The sequence below is a fragment of the Furipterus horrens genome, unplaced genomic scaffold (assembly GCF_987537825.1).
Source record: "Furipterus horrens unplaced genomic scaffold, mFurHor1.1.pri manual_scaffold_3, whole genome shotgun sequence".
Classification (NCBI taxonomy): Eukaryota; Metazoa; Chordata; class Mammalia; order Chiroptera; family Furipteridae; genus Furipterus; species Furipterus horrens.
The window spans coordinates 140,397,879-140,417,931 of record NW_028327173.1 but is presented as its reverse complement, the minus strand read 5'-3'; the positions used below and the strand labels follow the sequence as shown (position 1 = coordinate 140,417,931).

At 37.3% G+C, this 20,053-nt stretch overlaps 1 protein-coding gene across 2 annotated transcripts in view; it reads right to left on the bottom strand.

Moving 5' to 3' along the window:
- Positions 1 to 1,251: 1,251 nt before the first annotated feature.
- The window catches only part of SLC12A6 (solute carrier family 12 member 6), an 85,785-nt gene continuing 66,983 nt past the window's right edge, over positions 1,252 to 20,053 (bottom strand). For both annotated transcript variants that reach the window (XM_090270374.1, XM_090270375.1), the window contains exons 6-25: positions 19,831 to 19,885; positions 19,196 to 19,326; positions 18,232 to 18,473; positions 16,099 to 16,313; positions 15,167 to 15,325; positions 14,897 to 14,995; positions 14,563 to 14,620; positions 12,381 to 12,555; positions 11,974 to 12,092; positions 10,719 to 10,817; positions 9,624 to 9,743; positions 8,754 to 8,858; positions 7,962 to 8,130; positions 6,373 to 6,568; positions 5,633 to 5,802; positions 4,634 to 4,765; positions 3,931 to 4,038; positions 3,536 to 3,720; positions 3,021 to 3,154; positions 1,252 to 1,709 (exon numbers count right to left, since the gene is read on the bottom strand). In XM_090270374.1, the coding sequence (XP_090126500.1) occupies positions 1,618 to 1,709; positions 3,021 to 3,154; positions 3,536 to 3,720; positions 3,931 to 4,038; positions 4,634 to 4,765; positions 5,633 to 5,802; positions 6,373 to 6,568; positions 7,962 to 8,130; positions 8,754 to 8,858; positions 9,624 to 9,743; positions 10,719 to 10,817; positions 11,974 to 12,092; positions 12,381 to 12,555; positions 14,563 to 14,620; positions 14,897 to 14,995; positions 15,167 to 15,325; positions 16,099 to 16,313; positions 18,232 to 18,473; positions 19,196 to 19,326; positions 19,831 to 19,885 (2,763 nt within the window). In that variant the 3' untranslated portion in view covers positions 1,252 to 1,617. The remainder of the gene's footprint in view (positions 1,710 to 3,020; positions 3,155 to 3,535; positions 3,721 to 3,930; positions 4,039 to 4,633; positions 4,766 to 5,632; positions 5,803 to 6,372; positions 6,569 to 7,961; positions 8,131 to 8,753; positions 8,859 to 9,623; positions 9,744 to 10,718; positions 10,818 to 11,973; positions 12,093 to 12,380; positions 12,556 to 14,562; positions 14,621 to 14,896; positions 14,996 to 15,166; positions 15,326 to 16,098; positions 16,314 to 18,231; positions 18,474 to 19,195; positions 19,327 to 19,830; positions 19,886 to 20,053) is intronic.

The following is a 20,053-nucleotide window of genomic DNA, read 5'->3' as shown; positions in this document are numbered from 1 at the left end:
CCATATCCTATTGGGTAATCAAAGACTTTGTATCCTACTAGGTAACCAAAAGTGGCACTATTGATCAATAAAGTAAAATTCAAAAGCAGCCATAAATATAGGCAAATAGTTTCTCTAAAGAACCTATCCTGTAGAAGAAATGACCTCATATATTTGAAATTACCACAGTCACACAGGGTTAATGTCCCTATGCTTGAAAGCCAGGTGTTCTGTGATCAGTAAATGAGCAAATAAAAAGCTAAGCTTGCATATTTCTGTAATACACTTAAAGCTTCTGAAACAAAACTGAAATAGAGAAATTGGCCTGGACAATCTTTTGGTTTAGAGCCAAGTTTCTGCAGTCAAAATGAAGAATAAAATTGAAAATGTGCATCTCTGGGCATTTAGGTCAGTGCCTCAAGTTTTCACTATGGCTTTAGAAATGAGTCCACAGGATTCTTGGTGAAGTTTCTTGAAGTAGGCCAATGCCAACTGTATGCTACTTTAAGTGAAGCAGGTAAGCAGAGTAGCAGCATCTCAGTAACTTTGGCACTATGGAAGGAATATGGCTCAGGAACCTCAAATTCCATAGCTGGATTTCCCTGTTAAAAGATAGAAACCTTTTGGGGAAGAATTTTAGCCAGTTTTAGTGTTTGTTCCTATGATTTTTCACCTGTACCTACTAACCCAGAGGGCATAAAGGGAGAAGCAAAGGTGAACCTATTAGTCAATGTGCATCATCATCTATATTTCTTAGATAACAGCTTGTATGTTTTGCCTGTCTCACATAGGTAACCAGATTATATTTCCATAAATCTTAATAGCTATCTTTAGAATTCCCTTAATTTGGCTGTTTGAAAAGAACCCGATATAATTTTTACTCCTCTGTTTAAAAACAATTTCCATGGTAGCACTGACTATATTACAATCTTAATCAGAGTGGGTTTTGAGAAACAAACAGCTGAAATATACCACAACCCAATATGTGTACTTAAACCTGGTATTTTGGGGAAAATCTTATTTTGGAAGAAGTAGAAGCAGCCATGTTTTAGTTTTTGTACATTAGTATCCTAATATAAAATTAAGGAGTCCTGGGAAACAGTGGATACAGTCAAGAAGATAAGCACAGGAAAGGTTTTCATCTTGGCTTGCTATAGGTTATCTTCACCAAAATGTTAGGTCCCCACACACTTGACCATGAATTCCTTAGTATTTCTGTGTTATCCTCATGGTGTCATCAAGGAACCGTGACCAGAGAGTCATCTTTGATGGATTATTACTTGCTTTTTGTCTTCAGCTGAATTTTTAGTAGCCTTTCTGCCAATTCACTTTATTAGTTTAGCTTGTTTAACTTGCCTTCAATTGGTACAGACATGGCTTTAGGACTTGACCATTTTTCTAACATTGAGGGAATATTTGCTTCTATAAGGACAGCAGATCACATGGGAGCAAAGAGCAGAACTACTTTTACTTTCGTGCACAAGTTCCTGAGGCTCAGCTCATCAAGAGTTCATTCAGATGATGTGTACAGAACACAGGCCTCTAGTTGGTGGGAGTGGTAGAAAAGAGCTAGCACTTCCATGGAGGATGGAAGCCTTTTAGGAGAGATGGAGCCAAGCAGAGTCATTCAGGAGTAGATTATGAATAAATGGTGATCACTTCACTGCCACCACCTCGGACAAGAAGGACTCGTTCCAGTCCCTCAGTGAGTACTTCTAGGAACTCCATGTCTTCAGAATTAGTTAAGGAGAGAAATAGGCGAAAAGAGCACACTTTACACCCTGGTATCATCATAATCAGTTTATCTGATTACAAAGCTGTAAAATCAACATGCTTGTTTTAATTATTCTATACTCAGAATCAGAAGACTGTACTTTGTAATTCAATTTCACTCTGAATCAATCCAGGGATCTAGTCCCTTTGCATATATAAGACTCCTCCAGTGGTTCTATGAGACCCTAGTTCCCTAACTAGGTTTTGTAGGCACTTAGTCCTTTCTAGAGTGGTTTCTGTTTTCCTCACTCAGCCCTGACTGATCAAGAATTTTGTACCAGAAGCAGTTCTGGGAAACAGACTCCAAAGATGGGAATCTGGCCTACTTACATTTAAAGGGATGAATAACTGATAGTGGTAGTTCATGACATACAGTGGCAAGATATGTTTTTATCTATTTTCATTTATTTTTGCTTGGCATGGAATATTCATTGAGATATTCAGGAAACCAAGTGGTTGCTACAATTGATTGCTCTGTAGGAAGAATAATAAAAAGACTATGGCAAATTCTGACTGAATTAAAAAAGACTTTCCCATTTGGTAGATTTTTTCTTTCTTTTTTTTTTTTTTTAATGGGGAAAACCCACAACTAATGTGTTATTATGAAGCAATATAATAAAAACGATAAAAAATAAAAGAAAAAAGGGAAAAAAGGAAGCGCCACAATAGTGCAGCTTGTTAAGACTCCTAGAGAGAACCCAAGTAATTTCTAAGTGAAGCTGCTTAAGTCAAATTTTTCTGCCAGCTCTTTTTTTCCTTTTTTAAAAACCTTTTCCTTAATGGTACTGGTGGGAATGGGCCTGTCAATACCACTGCAGTACTGAAGCACTCCCATTAAAAAATTCTGGCATCAGAATATGAGAAAGAACCTTTATCTCTCTTTTTTTTTCTTTCCCCATCATAGGAGGGCCCACTCCCACTGCTTCTCCGCTAACACCATCCAAAAGAAACAGGCTTTGCAAGTGGGTAGAGCCTAAAAAGAAGAAAAGATGTGGGTATTCCATCTCTAGGAATGCCGCAAAGGGTTCTATACACAATATTAGATGTTGAAAATATCTTTAGAGTTCAGAGAGAACACATTACACTCCCAACTCTAAAAGAGGATTAATCTCACTGCTTTGTAAGAATCCTTGCCCAAGACTTTTAAGTCTTCCTCTTCAAGAAGGAAATTTTGGCAGAGAGAATGACTTTCCCAGTTACCTAGTGGTCTCATCTAAAAACCAAGCTAATATTTTCCCTACTGGTAGCTCCACTCTGGGAAAGGATACAATTTTCATCACCCTCAGGGTTTCGGGGCGGCCCTGGCATGTTCAATAAAACCAGCTTTGCCTCATGGGACTTGTTGACTATAACCTCATTGAGCTTCACTGCTGTGTGCATCCGCCTCACATTGGACTGGTCCCTGGGAGGGAAAGGGGAGAAAGGGAGGAGGAAGAAAGACAGGTGGTTAAGGCAAACAGAAAACTAGGCCTATAGCAGGCATATAGTCAACAACCTTTAAAAACTTGAGATATAGAGTATGAATAATGTAATGAACAAAGTGATTTCCTTATAATGTAAATATCTTGGGTTTTCTCATTCTATATTTGCTTGTTTTATACAAGGAACACAGCAGAGAGAAGGATGATGGTGAGCTTGTGTAAAATGTTAATTGGTACCTGATATGCAGAGGCAAACAACAGAGAGATGGCTGGATTTGGTGTGAAATGAATATCCTAGTAAAGTCACATCCGTGACACTGACCAGGATATTATGTGATAAGCTTATGAGTTGGAAAACTTACGGGCGCATGTTAAGCAGATCCTGGAATCCTTCCATTGACTTGGCCTTTTGCCCACGGGATGCCATGTACTTGTCTTTTGTCCAAGTCATGTGCACCTTCTCCTGATAGGTTTCTGTCTCTTCATCCTCATCGGAGCCAATGCTGGTCAATCGTAGCATTGAATTCCGGTCTTTCACCAACTGTGCCTGAGGAAGGCCCAGCACAGCTCTGATTCTATAACCAATTTTCTCTCACGCTTCATCTTTCAATTATTTTTAACAATAATGTGATTATAGTGGGATAACTGATAAAGCCAGAAGGAAAGAATCTGTCATCTTATAAAAACAATATAGTATCCTCCCTTTCAGTGACAGACTTCATAGGGCCAGGATTAGATTAATGCAGCAAGGTCTTACCTCTCTGTCCCGCTCTGTTTTGGATAGCCGCATGTGCCGGAGCATCTGGGACCTTTGCTCCATCATCAGAGTGCGTTCATAAGTATAAGCTGATATGTCACTGTCATGCTGCCACATATTGCAGAGTGGGCAATAAGCACAAAAGAAAAAGAAGGATGAGCCACAAATTTTCATTTCCATGCACTAAATTAAACCAGAGAAAGTATCACAATATTGATCTAAGATCCATTACTATTTCATTCAGTCATTGGGCTACATAAACACAATATTGTGAATTGCAGATCAGATCCAGAAGCCCTGAGAATCTTTTCTATAATCTAACCATTACATATGTGTTTCCTTAAAATACAGAACACGAATTCTAGCCTTTAAAAAGAATACTGCTATGTTATTAAAAAGTCTCTGTGGTTTTAGCACGAATATATTAATGAAAACAATTAAATTATATTAAGCACACAAGAATCTGGCCAAAATAAAAGGGCTATGTAACAAAGAAGAAAACTAAAATTTAAAAACCATCAAACACATATCATATACACATTCTACTTATCTAGGTCAATATATTGAGGTTGTATTGGAACTAAGGGGTTAATACACATCTGTAGCTAAGGAATCTCCCAAACCAGAAAAGGTACTAGGAAGAGAGGGCAGCAGCGGGAACCAAAGAGCAGCGTTTCTTGGATCTCAGACTCAGCTCTCTTACCATCTCCACCACTTCCACCTCTGCCTCAATGCGCAGGTGATACAGGAAGGTGGCCAGGTCCTTCTTCATCTGAATACTGTTGTCCTCTAGCTGGGCTACTGTGAAGATCCGTATGCTGCATTTTCGCCACACCTGAGAAAGTACCACATGTACATGGAAAGTTTGATGTAAGAAGGCAAAAGTGAGCTATTTCTTAAAACACAAGGCATTTTTGCCTAGAACGTCTTGCTATAGTATCAGGGTATTGATTCCTAGCTTCCTACTTGCAACATTATGGTACCAGGTCAAGAGCTTGACTAAGGAGTTCTTAATTTCATATCAAGGAAATACTTGGCAAGAAGAAACAGCTGGCATGTGATACATTAAGAAGGTGCTTTATTTGGATAGCATATTGACACCATGCATACAGACTATATTTACAATTTAAAATTTCAGTTTGCCACACACACACACATGCCCGCACACACCTGGGTTTCCAAAATTTGAGAGACCTCTGTCTTTTTTTAAAAAAATTAGTTTATACATTTATTGATTTTAGAGAGAGAGAGAGAGAGACAAAGGGACAGAACAAAAGAGAAATACTCATTTGATGTTCCACTTATCTACACATTCATTGGTTGATTATTGTTATGTGTCCTGGCTGGTGATTCAACCTACAACCTTGGTATATGAGGATAATGCTCTTAACCAACTGAAGTATCCATCCAGGGCTGGTCATTTTTATTTTTTTAAAGAATGTACTTACTTGTTAATGTTTTTTCCAAGGGCCTATTTAAAACTTTATTAAATTTATGTAATTTAATTTGGAGACAGGTAAATATCAATCACAAAGAAAATATTTCTCAGAAGGTTGAAACTGGTATCATGGGAGAGCCAAGAATAATCCCCAACTCTTCCAATTCTAAGCCCCAACACTATATAATCAAAGAGGAATAATTTACATAATAAACAGGACAGAAGTTAAGGGAAAAAGACTTTTTAAAAAGATGTGTGAAGTACCTTGTGCTGTTTAAGTAGGAATGGTAACAGCATGAGCATCCCCCCATCATGCACAATCCACCACACATCAATGTTGCCCTCAGAAAACTGCTCCACATTGCTGGGAAAGAATGAGATGTTTTTAGCCACTAGCAGGGCCAAATGGGCAGCCGTTGTCACTCGAACTGTGCCTAGGGAGGAAAAAGGGAGAATCAGGATTAGCAGAGAAGAAGCCTTAGGACTGCCCTGCTTCCTACCACGAGAGGAAAGCAAGAATAATGTTCCTTTACATTTCTTTGAGCAAGTGTCTTATTTACACAGTAGCTTATACCTCATCAAGCAACAAAAATCACTGAGAAAAAAAAAGCTAACAGAATTAGATTGAATGCCATGATGTACATCACTAGATATATTATGTTTACTACATTTCTAAGTGGGGAGATAAATAAATTTGGGAGATTTTGAAACTGAAGAACAATCCCTCCTATTCCTGAGAAAATGTCAATGTGGGAACTCACAAATGAAAACATCAATTTTAGAGATAATTTCTGACATGACTTGACAGAGATAAACAATTCATGAACATAATGTAAAGCAAGAGGGGGTGAGTAGAATAAGGTTATTGCTACTAGTAGTTCTTTAGGTGCCCTTATAACACAATGCTTCAGCAACTTAGGAAGCTAGGGGGTGGGGTTAGGGTAACAGGATTTAACTACATCCCCAGTTTGGGCCTGTGGGATTGTATGAAAAGTGTTCTGTACCAATAAAAGTCTTCCAAGCACGAGCATCTTCACTCTGGCGCCAGCCATTAGGCCATCCCATCACCACCGTGTTGTGCTTCATGCCTCCAAGGCCACATGACTGGATGAGGTGGGAAATGCCCTCTTTCAGCTTGGCAGCCACCACCAGCTGGCAGAATCCCTTCACCTTTTCTGCCTCCATTAGGTTCTTTATGGTCTGAAAGAAAGATACAACTTCATCAATGAATTGCTTCATCCTGGACCTTTTAACTTATTACTCCTTCTCTAATTCCCTTCCCCTTTCCAAACTCTGCCTAAGACCCTGTCTCCTATAGAAAAGTCCAAAAGTTAAAGTTATCATGATGAAATTTCATGATCCTTTGTCTTTTTCACTTTGTAAGTGCTTACTATATATACAGGTGGTTGTCTACATGTAGTTCCTCTGTCTTTTTTTCTATTGTTTTTTTCCCCTTTGCTAACATACCCAAAAAATTGAGAATAGGAATCTTCCCAAAATGAATCATCAATATTCTTTCTTAATTGACCAGGGTGACTGTGAACATGATCTTCCTTCCCCAGTCAGGCATGCCCTGATTTATATTACTAGAAATTTAATCTGATAATTCAGTTTTGCTTTAGAATTTTTTTAGGTATGTTTTCTTTTTTCTCTCTCCCATTTCCATATTCTTTTTGATATTTTGATGGTGATTTTTGATGATATTTTTATTTGCTTTACTATTCTTTTATTTATTAAAGTCAATTTGGAGACTGTATTTCTTTTTTTTAAATTTAATCTTTATTGTGTGTTTTTTCCATTACCATTTAGTTCTCTTGAGATAATATTTCATTTACTCTTTATCTACCCTGTTGGTGGAAAGGTGAAGGAAAGAATGATGTGGAAAATGGATATGATTTTCCCAAAGGAATAGATTAAGTTAGTAGTGTAGCTAGGATATTACACAGGGTCGCTTGATTTCCAATCCTGTACTTTCTATTTATTTTTATCATCATTCTAGACTAATATTTTTTCAGCATTTCTAGTGTTTAGGGTTTCAAAGCATTCCAAAATGAAATCCAGTAAGAGTTTTGAAATGTAATTGAAAATTTCTCTAAACAAAGAGTTAATTCCATTATTTATAAGAAGTATTAAAGTGAAAACTACTTTTTTCTTCAGAGAGAATTTTAATATTAAGTAAGATAATCAGAACTATTGCTCATGATATCATGCAGATTAGTAAAGAGCAAAAAAAGTTGCTCATTGCTCCTTGTTGACAAAAGATTGAGAAAAATCATCTCCATATTCCAAAGAACAGATTTACTTATATGACTTCTCTCAGGGCTGAGCCAATGTTTGGAATCTTCTGGAAATAGTGCTTAGCCTTGAGAATTTTATAGTTTAGTAATGTTTTAAATAAGAAGAAAGAATATACATTACTATCTTTTGGCTCATCTTATTATTTGGGAGAATATGATTGTTCAAAAGACAGCATTCAGAGGGGAATATCCTAGATCACTCAGGAAAGTAATTAATTCGAATATCTGAGGTCTTACTTCTTAACATCACAAAACCTCAAGGTAAATTCCACTGAGTCAATAGCCTTAACTCTTACCTGTTCAGCAGCTAAAGCTTCACCATAGTTCTCCAGGAAGTTCCCCACAATGACAGAGCCCACGATAGTGAGACCCTTTCCTGCTTTAAGCTGTGAAGCAAAGGTGAGGAGGCGAGGATGCTTGACGTGTAAGTCTTCATCTAGTTTCAGCAACACAAGCAACTGAGGCCTGTAAAGAAATTGGTAGGGAGGGGGAGGGCGAGTGGGCATAGGGGCGTGGGTGAGAAAACACTGGATCAGGGGAACAGAATGACAATTCTACCCCTTAATTCAGGAGGTCTGTATAAAATATGTAATCTGACAGAAGAAAGAGATTAGAAGAAATCACAAGAGTATAGAACTATTTTGAATCCTTCCAGTATTATCTCAAATTGATCAATCTTCAAGGAAGAACAAAAATGGTAGAAATCTAAATCATAAATCACATGAAGAAAAATGAATAAAGAAATCAAGGATATGGGATAGTTCAAAACAAGTCCATTTCACCAATTCCTTGAGCCGCATGATTTTATCTTGTAATCAATGACACACACATTTCTGTGTGTAGCCATGTGCCAAATACAACTAAAGCTCTGTTTCATTCTTTTTTTAAAAGTCTTTTATTTATATTAAAAAAATATTTTTTTACTCAGGTAACTGATTAATAACATCATATAAATTTCAGGTGTACTACGTTCTAATTTGATATCTGTGTACGCTATTGCATGCTCACCACCAAAAGTCTAGTTTCTACCCATTACCATATATTTGACCTCTTTTACCCACTTTGCCCTCCCCTCACCCCTTCTTTACCTCCAGTTTTTAGTGTGTGGAGGTCCTTCCTCCAGGCGAAGCAAGGCAAACCGAGCTGCACTCAGGGAGAGCCCACGGATACCATCACCCCACTCTTTCTCAGCTCTGGGAGGAAAAGGAGAGAAGAGCAGGAACAGATTTAAACCACAGCAAATATGATTTCAAAAAATAAAGTTTATTTTTTTCTGAGTCTAAAAGTAACATATGTACTAAGTAGATTAAAACTCACATGAATGATTTACATAATGCTCTTTACTAACAAAATAAACTCCCTGTAAGCAGACCACTGCTAATGTGCATCAACAGACTGTACTGAGTCCCAATTAAGAATAAAGGCTGGAAGGGTCACTCACTCATCCATCTGTGTAACTATTCAAAAGCAATAATGTAAAACAGCAATTTGAATGAGGAAATTAATACAGACCAAAAGTTCATTTTTAATATAATGGGAGAAAGTTTACTCAATGTCATCTTGTGAATCTGTTATTTATTGCTGATTTTTGGAAATTGTTCGTCAAGTCTTGGTTGTTACAAAGTTATTCAGGACTAACTTCATTTTCATTTTAGAGAAATCCTCTGACTAAACAGGTATTTATATATGTGTTATAATTTATTTAATACTCATTATTATTTGAATATGTACTTTTAGTTAATTTTTTTATCAATCCATTCATACTTTCTCATTAGGTTCCTCTTGCAATTAAAAGCTGTGTCTATAGGATGGTTTAGAGAATTATCAGGGGTACAACATTTAGTTATGAATGAATAAAGTTATCTGGATCCTAATACAATTTTCTTTGGGTTAGCTCTAACCAAACTAGACAGTTTTGATACTTTTAGCAGTGATCAAGGTCAAGTCCACACACTCACCCTTGATACTCAATGTACTTGTAGATCATACCAGCTATTACCATAGCTACGATGGCATAGTACCAGGAAGAAATGAACATCAAAGCCAGACAGATACTCATCCCCATGAAAGAAAGGGCCCTAGAAATTAAAAACAAAAACACAAACAAAAAGTATTCTAAGTCGCTAATAAAAGAAGCCTGTACTAGAGGTGCTTTTTAAATTGTGGTGAGACCAATGCAGACAGAACTTACGTATGTGCAATAACAATGAATTAGACATTTACTAAAGTTCTTCTGTGCAATGAATTTCTTAATTCTGTAATTAGTTTCAAAGAATAAATAAGAGAGGTGTTAATCTGGAGATTAGAATCTAATGAAAATATAGGATTGTTAGAGAACAAGTACATACAGGACATATTAAAGAACTATTAGCTAAGAGAGGAAAAAAAATGGGAAAGAGATGACGTGTTAGCTAAAAACATGATGGCTCCCTTAGGACTGAGGAGACTTGAGCATGACAGCAACATCTCATTGAGCACTTTACCATGTACTAAGCACTGTGCTAAGCACTTCAGAGTTATCTCAAAACAACCCTATGAGATAGGTAATACTATTAGTTCCATTTTACAAACAGGAAAAAGAAATTTTTTGGTTTTGTGCTTTGTTGAAGGTTACAAAGCTAGGAAATAGTAGAGATGACATTTCAGTTTAGGTCATTGGACTCCACAGCTCACACTTTTAACTGCTAAATGAAATTTTCATAAGGAAGAGAGTTTGACAATGAGCTAGAAAGCAATGAAGTCCAGTGCTTAGCAAGCGGGAAATGGAAAAAGAGATATGCAAAAGGAAAGCTGTTTTAACCTGAAGAATGTGGCAGAATGAACATATTTATTTCATAGTTTTGATCTTTATTCACAAGTGGGTGTTACCAATTATTATAAAGCATTATATTAAAAACATAGTAGTAGGTAGGGAATTCAGGTGAGCATTAAAAGCTGAAAAAGCTGGCCAAGAAAAAAATTATATCAAGATCCCAGAATCTCCTAGTATTCTAAGTTCAATGATAGGCTCTCTCTGAATTTAGGGGGAGAAAGAAGAAATAAAGCAGACTTACCAGTGGTAGTAGCGGAACCGGGGTCTCCAGTTGGGTGTTCGAAGTAATGTTTGCAAGGCACATGCCAAGTTCACAAAGAGATAACACATGAGAAAAAACCTGGCAGAATAAAAAAATAAGAGGCGTAATTATTACTTTAAAATGATTCCCCTAGGACTATTTTAAATAACTTTGCTCTATTGAAACCTTTGTTCTAACCCACTCACCTTTGATTAAGACTAGGAAGTAGAGAAACTTAAGTTCTCCCCACAAACCTACTGATTCCCCTATGTTCTCTCTCAGCAATGATACAACCACTCCTTACCCAGGTGTTCTTTTTATTCATCCTTGTTCCAAATTCACTTATCAAGTCCTATGAATTCTGCATATTTAAAAATCTCTACCACTATCATCTTAGTTCAGGCTCTCATTGTTTCTTTGCTAGTTAAACAAGGTTCCAATTGGCATTCCCAGCTCAATTTTAGCTTCCTTCTAATTTACTTTTTATACCAAATTGATCATTCTAAAATATAAATATAATCGTTTTGTTTTCAAAGTATTACCCCCTTCCTCCAGATGGAAGTTCCAGGTACTTTGTGATCTGGCTCTCCCTGCCTCTCTGGTCTGCTGCTTCCCAACATGTACCCTCCACTCCATCAAAGCCTAATTGCTTTCAGCTCTCTGGATGTGCCGCATTACGTATTTCATCCCTCAAGGGTCACACACATCCTCTTCATAGAATATCCTTCACCGCTTTGTTGCTTAATAACCAGTCCTCCTTCAAGATGCAAGGTTATTTCCTCCAGAATACCTTCCTTGCGTCTCAGTCCACTTAGATGCCTCACTTAAGAGCCCTTGTAGCACTCGGTGTACACTTTCACCACAGTATTCACCACACTGTGCAGGGATCATTACTTCCTTCATCTACCATCAGTTCCTTTGTCTTTGTATTCCCAGTATAATGCCCAGCACCATGTAGGTAAAGTCATCAGTAAATCACAGCTGAATGAAAAAAGCTAACAGTAGTGGTAATGCTACTACTGATTGATACTAATCAGAAATGAAGGCAAAGAACATTTGAAGTTATACAGGTAGGAAGAAACTATGGCAATGAGCCATGCATGAAACTTCTCAGGAATATTCATTATTTAGGTGAAGTCACACCTGTACTTGGCTCACTCTATTGTTATCACTACTGTTTTATGCCGGATGGAAATCAACATATTATTATACATTACACAAGCAAGAATAAGTGAAGACAACAAGTGGCTCTTACATGGAAAGAATTGGGGCCACAAGATCCAGAGAGGCAATAAGGATGCCCAGCTCTGCAATGGCAGCAGTCAGAAGTAAAGCCCAGGTAGGTTCCCCATTGGCTTTGCTGTGACCAAAAACCTGTAGAGAGAGGGGAGACATCAGACATAGGAGTGTGGGGAGTGTCTGAGTCAGTGCTACAGTTTTAGAGAGCTGAAAGATGTCTGAAGACAGTTACAACTGTACTATCTTTTAAACACCTTTATTCAACTCATATATAAGCCCATACTACAAATTTAGTGAGTCTTATACTAAAAACCTACATGTCTTCATATTATATGATCTAGTAATTTCTAAGTCTATAAAGACCACAGTGTTTCTCGTAAGACTTGAGAAAAAAAGGATGAGAGCACAAAAAGGGTCACTCACCCTGAGAAAGGGTATGATGTTATCCTTTGCTATAGCCTGTAGCAGCCGCGGTGCGCCTGTGAGACTCTGGAGTCCAGCCCCACATGTTGAGAAGAAGGAGCCAATAACAATCACCCATGGGGATGGCCAAGATAAGGTACCTACCACCAGATTACCTTTCACAGCATCTCCAAACCTGAGGGAGAAATAAGAGTGGGGAAATTTAATATAGAAATAACTTAAGACTGTTTGGTGGAAGAGACCTAGCTTTCAGCCTCTCTCAGCTTTTGACATGCCTTCCTCACTAAGCTTAATTATTTCTAGCTTTTGATTTAAAGTGAGAGACATGTGACTCTTCCTTTCACTTGAAAACTTAGAAGCCATTGTAGAGGTACTATTTGGCCTAATTACAATATTGTTGTGTCTCAGGGAATAGGGAGGCCTGAGGAGAGGGAGAGAGATGAGGGAATTGCTGGTCAATGGAGAAGTCAGAACACACAGAACATTTATCAATTAAGTTTGCAGTCTTATACGGGCACGGTTTGTGGTGCCCCCAAACAATTACAATAGTAAAATCAAAGATCACTAATCACAGATCACTATAAAAAATAATGAAAAAGTTTGAAATACTGTGAAAATTATCAAAATTACAGAGACACAAGTGAGCAAATGCCGTTGGAAAAATGGCACTGATAAGCCCTGGCTGCTATGGCTCAGTGGATTGAGCGTCGGTTGCGAGCCAAGTGTCGCTGGTTCAATTCCCAGTCAGGGTACATGACTAGGTTGCACGTCAGGTCCCCAGTTGGGGGTGCAAGTGAGAGGCAACCACACAGTGATGTTTCTCTCTCTCTTTCTCCTTTCCCCTCTCTCTAAAAATAAATAAACAAACAAGTAAATAATTTTTAAAAAATGGCACTGATTAGACTTGTTCAATACATGGTTGCCATAAACCTTCAATACATAAAATACTCGGTAACTACAAAGTACACTAAAATTAGGTATGCCTGAATTAGGGTTCCTGTCCTCAAAGAACTCAATCTAGTATCCACAGTATGGTATGGTAAGTGCGATAATACAGAATGTTCAATGCAGTAGTTGAACAGAGGGAGGAGTGGTTATCTCTGGGTGAGTTTGGAAAAGCTTCATAGCATAGGAGACACTTCGTCTACTCTTAGAGGATGAATATGAGTCTGCCATATGGGAATAACCCATTCTAAGAAAAGGAAACCACATTAATGTGTGGATGGATGGAGATCTGAAACAAGGTACATTTACATTACAGAGCATAGGGAGTTTATGATGGAATAGCAGAAAAGGGGGTTAGAAAAAGGTAAACAGGACAGATCAAATGGGTTTTAAAGGGCTTTGGTGGGCTCTGAAGCAGAAGGGTTTGTGTGATGAAATTTTGTGTTTTAGAAAAATCATTCTGGCAGCAGCATGGGAGAAGGATAATTAGAAGGTGGTAAAGCTGAAAGGGTGATTATTACAAAAGATCCTGATACCCTATACAAAATAACGGGAAAAAAGAATAGTTGAAAGAATAAGACGAAAGGTGGAATTTATAGAGCTTAGAAAATAAAATAACTAGATGAGGAAAGTGATGCGAAAAAATCTAAGATGACACCTAAGTTTCTGTGAAAGGGGTGAAATGGTGGGGCTATTAACTTCTGAAGATGGGGAAAACTGGAAAAGAATAGAGCAGGTTTCAGGGAAAGATTTTTCTAGGAACTTCCTGAAAAAAACATATCTTATACTCACAAGCAAGAGGAAGGGAAAAACAGTTAGCAGCCTTCATGAAGGAAATGAAAAAAGCTTCACGCCTTTATTTAGCATGCTGGACAGATACATACTATGTCTCAGAGAGGAGATGCTGGAGACACTCGGATGTTTTTGTACTTGTCTTCCTCTACTTTTGGCCTTGGTTTTCCAACAGCTTTTAATGTACAGGAAAGTCCTATTGTTCAGACAAATTCACTACTTCACTGAAGACCTATATTCATTGCATTTCACATATTTTTAACATGCTGGCCCTTATTATTCACTAACCTTTTTGGGAACTGTAGACTGTCCATATATTTTCTAATTGTTGGTCATGATATTAGATATCTCAGATTGGGTTTTGAGTTTTGTGTCTTGGGGCTATGTGGGATGATCAGACATAATAGAAAACAGACACATAATTATTACAAAGAAATCAACTCACTTGTCTCTGAGAACAACGCCTTCAATACATGCGCCAAAAAGGACAACATTGCTTAAATCTATCATATTGAGAGTCAAGGAAACTGACGTTCACCCTCTAAAATGGAATAGAAAGTAGACACTCGTGACATTTTTTATGTCAGTAAAATTAGTTGCTACCTTCACTAGTCCTATAAATCCTTTCTTGATTTTAAAGATGAGGTGGGCAGATTATCTGGTGAGAAGTGAAGTGGTAGAAAAAAGATCTTTATTACCAGGATAAAAACAACACATCACCCTAGTTCCTCTGGATGTTCCTATGACTAAGACTCATGCTGGATCCATGAAAAGGATACAGACAAAGGAGGTGGTCAGGATGGCGAGGATAGTGCCAATGGGAATGGACTTTTGAGCATCTTTCAGATCTCCAGATCTGTTTGATCCAGCCATGATACCTTTAGAGAAGGAAAAAAGAACAAATTAACTTCTTGAATTCCAGGACACTTTGATATTCATACTGATACTGATACAAATCAAGGAACCCCGAGAATATAATTTTGTCTCCTGAGAAAAATCACTCCTTGTTTCTGACAGCTTCTAAAATAGACAACAGCACAAATGCTTACCTGTGACAGAGGGAAAGAAGATCCCCACCAGAAGAGTAAAGGAGGTGGTAATGTCAACAAGGACATACTCGTGGTTTAAGTTGCCTAAGACATCAGAAGATTTGGCTGAGGGCTTTTCAATGATCTCTCCCTTTGGTAAATAATTACTCCAAAGATTCTCTGCAGGAAGAAAAGGGGGATATAAGCAGTAGCACTAAGGAAAGATGCTAATTAGACAAATTTTCTACCCAAATGATCTTCTAAATCACACTCCTCATTTACATAGTTTTAAAAGGTATATTTGCTTCTAATGAGCACACACATATATGCACATGCACATCATATAATAAAGCACACATAAATAAAAAAAAACAATGCCCTTTCTCATCTGGTTCAAATGTAATTTGACAAAATGCTTTGGTACAAACAAGTTTACTAATGCAAATTAGTAAAACTTAAGCAGACTAAAGCTAAATACCCTACAAAGCCTTTTTTTTTAAGTCATTGATGCTGTTTCTTAGTGTAAACTTGCTTACATGCCAGGACTCTGTGGACCAAACATTTAAAATAGAACTCACTTAAGGAAAGAGTTTCAGAAGTTTAGCTGAATTAGAAAAACACATATGTGGATATGGTGACACTAAAATAGATACATTTTAGCTGTCACGGCAGGAAGAACGTTAGCATATTTACAATAACAAAAAAATATTTTATTATCTTATTCTAGGTTAAAAGTGATTTGCTAAGCTCTGTTCTCAAAAGGAGGCAATTTTTAACAGACAACGCTGTAAGAGTGTCCTGAAAAAGGATAAATTCACTAAGAGAAAAGCAAAAAGAAGTTGAACTAAGAGTTGTGGCAGTGAGTCTCCATGGACTACAGAAGAGTCTAAGAGGGCAAAGCCCGTTTTCCTGAGAGAAAAAGAAAAAGCTTGTCCAAAAACCTCCCAAATTACCTGTAATGACACCACTAGCCAATCCAGGAATGCCCTGGATTGATGTGACATTATTGTGAATAAAGTATTCATCACAGGTGGCATTGAAAAACTGACTTGAGTTACAGAAAAAGCCCCATAACTTTGACGGTACTGTCATGTTGTTCATTTCCTTGGTCTTTGAGCAAACGTCAATGTGTCTTGATGAAAGGGTGCGGTTACCCAGCATGCAGACCCTAAGTAAAAATAAACAGGGAGAAAAATGAAGCAAAGAGAAAAGACTAAAAAAATTGGTTAGAAATGGATTAGTAAATAACATTTATTGACTAGATCTATAAACAGTGACTTACATTTTCTGCCAATTTAATCCTTCTAGCAATGTCACAAAATATGTATTATTTCGATTTTGTGGATGGAGGAACTGAAGTTTAGGGAGATAAAGTAGTCTGCATGAGATCACACAGATGGTAGGTGGTAATGACAAAATTCAAAGAGAACTGTCTGAATACACTGTGCTGACTCATCTTCCAAAATTTCTAGGTTATTATCCAATTGTTAGGTCTAAAAGAATCCGAGGGCCCTTTTGTTGTTACCAAAAAAAAATTTCCCCTAATTTTATTTTTGGCCTAGAGAAGCCTTGTGTTTATAACAAACCCCTTGAAAATATTCTGCCAAAGGTCAAACCTCTGGCTAATGTTTGGAGGAAGACAGCCTGGAAGAATTAAATAGCACATCCCTCAGCGGCCTAAGAGAAACTGTTTTTGAACTTAAGCCTGGACCCAGTGGGAGTGAGGGTATTTAAGGGTAAAACAAATGTTCATTGCTGATTTTATTTTTTCTTTAACCCGAAGATATAAATATGAACAAAGGAATAATACGCCCACAGTTAAAATACCTTTCAAGAGGAACAAAGCAACGTTTAAAATCTGCATAATGACAGCATGCATACACAATGAACCACGTACCCTTTACTCAGTTTCAGTAACTTTCAGTATTTCCCAGACCTGTTTCATGCATTCCTCTAGGTTTTTTGTCTTGTTTTGCTGGGATATTTTAAAGAAAATACCACATATTATGACCTTTTATCCACCAAAAAGAGGAGAAGCAGCAAAGGAGAATTAAAGGCAAATGGAATTTCACAAGCTACGCTGTAGCCAGAGGTAGCCTTTAGTGTTTTTATGACTCTAAACAGCTGCTCTGTAGTCCATAGATGAGCAGATTAAAAAAGTATGGTAGAACCTATTGCTGCCATCATTTAGCATAATGAAGAAATACTGGACTAGGAGTCAGAAAATCACAGCATTCTTGTTCTTGCTCTGCTATTAATTAACTTTGAGGCAGGTAATTTAATTTAATCTCTATGAAACTAATTTTTCATTTTAAAAAGTCTACTTTTCTGTAATTAGGTTAAATGAACACAGGACTGATCAATTTAATCCCTGGATGATCCAGATGCCTTTTCGAAGACAATCTCTGTAACAAGATTACAAATAATACTTAATGCTGGTTAGTCACTATGCCATTAGTTAAATGGAAAACCCATGAGCCTGTGAGTCATATTATCTATATGAATCCCTTACTACTTCCAAAAACATACTTCAAAGTACCTGAACTATTTATGGTGTATAATAAAACTTATATACTGAGAGGTGAAAATGCAAATAGGGACATTTATTTCCCCTTATTTTATGACTAGGGAGTCCATTATGATACTAATAGAATTAAAAACATAATGAATTACAAATATTTAGGTAGGAGTTTAGGTTTCCTCTGATTCTTGACTTTTCATTAATAAAAGGAATCTAACATATAAATGCTTTATAAAGGTTGCTGGCAATAACTATCCTGTTTGAAAAGCCCTTCATGAATAGTTCAAATATGTACAATCATTATCAGAGTGTTTTGGAAAAAACCTATTATCTATAGCGAAGTGATGGTTACAGCTGCCAGTTCTATGCTTGGGACATAAGAGGAGGATCCACATGAACAAACCAGGCAGTTTGCTGGGAGGCTTCCTGCCTAGATGTCAGCATGGCTTTTCCAAACGGGGAAATTTCAGAGAGACTGTAAAATTCTGACTTAAAATGATCACATCATCAGATATCAGCAACAACTACCCAACAATAACAGTTAGTTAGAGAGACAGACACATACGGGAAGTGTGGAGGGGCAAAAGACGACTTGATGGCTCCAGCATAGATGGCCAAGATGGACACGATGACACAGGCCAGAAAAAGTGAGGCGAACTTGTTCACGTAGCGCACGCCGATGAACACCACCAGCACCATGAGGACCAGGAAGGCTGTGCCGTAGACACGCATGTTATTCAGCATGGCTGCTGACTCCTTGAGTGCATCCTCGCTACGAAAGATCGCAGCCCGGGGGAAAATATATACCTGTTAAGCAAAAAAAGTAGAATTAAGTAATTTCAGAGCAATCAAGTAAAAGGATGTTGTAGTTTTATTTGTTTTCACAAAAAAAATTAAAGCCCAGACAGAAAATGGCTGGAGATTTAACCTAATTCCTATTTGGATCTAGAATGCTGAAAGAAATAGGGTATCACTGATTTTTTTAAAGTCTAGATGCTGTTCTGAATACCTGTATGTCCAAATGGAAAAAAAAAAAAACAAGGAATGCCTTAATAATTTATATTCAAAGGGCTATATAAAGTAATTGTAATGATTATCTTGAGTCCTACTTCTGCTATCACTAATTTAAATAGTAAAATATATATCCCAGTGAATAAATAAAAAGCATTCTATTTAATTGAAATAAAGATATTTTAAAAATAAACTTTATTTTACTTTCTCTCCATTGGTACAAGTCTTCCTTGGACTTCTTGGTGAGGTGATAGGGTGATGGTGATTGGGTAGAAGGGGAGGACTAGGCAGTCAAAGGAGACCCTCAACCTTTCTGCTGCATATTCACACTAGGGGACCAATGTGTGTCTCCAAAGGGCAATACAGCAAGGCACAATAAAGCGAAGCGCAATAAAATGAGGTATGCCTCTAACAATCACTTACAGCTGACCTCTCAGAAGCTTTGACATCAAAGAACAAAATATACCCAAATCTATATTATTATCTACACTGTAGAACACAATCAAGTTATTACTCACCAGAAAAATTTCAATGGCACCAAGGATATACATGGCTGCTGCGAATGTGGTACCCAGATAAAAGCAGAGGCCAACAGCTCCACCAAACTCTGGGCCCAGTGCCCGGGAAATCATAAAGTATGAGCCCCCAGCTAAAACACAAGGTAGAAAATCAGGATAAAGAAAGTACATTAGTAAGAGGTATGTAAACAAGTGAATAGTAAGAAGAATACAAATATGCATGAAGGATAAATACTTGAGGCTTTTGAAAATGCTGAATGTGATAAAAAGCAGGCTTGCTATGGGAAAGTAAAAGATAACCTCTTTATGGCAGGATATACTGCACATCTACTGCTCCACAGGAAGCAGCACAATTTGTCAGTATTAGAAAAATATCAGAGAATATTAGCTACAGGCATGAGATAGTCCAGTACAATATACTGTAATTAAGAGAAGCCAAGAATGCAATAAAAAATAAAGACTCTTGCCTAGAACATACATTTTTAAAGAGGATATCCCAAAGTTAAAGAGTATTACTGTCTATTGTTAACAGATTAAAATAGTGTTCTATTCCTCAAAAGCTTATGCTTCTGGCTTTTATATAATAAACACAGTAATCGCTGATAATCCCTGAAGTCCACACTTGGCCTACTGACCTGGCACCACTCCATTGGTCGCAATGGCACTCATAGAGATAGCAGTCAACATTGTCTGTAAAGAAAAAGAAGGGATAAGGTTGTTACTGCATAAAGAGCACCTTTCTGTACTATTTCCCATCTGTGGACCTCAGAGAACTTATGGAAAATTTACTTCTAACTACTTTTAGGGAGGGAGATACTTGCCATACCTAATGGCATGGAAATGAGATGACGTGGTTCA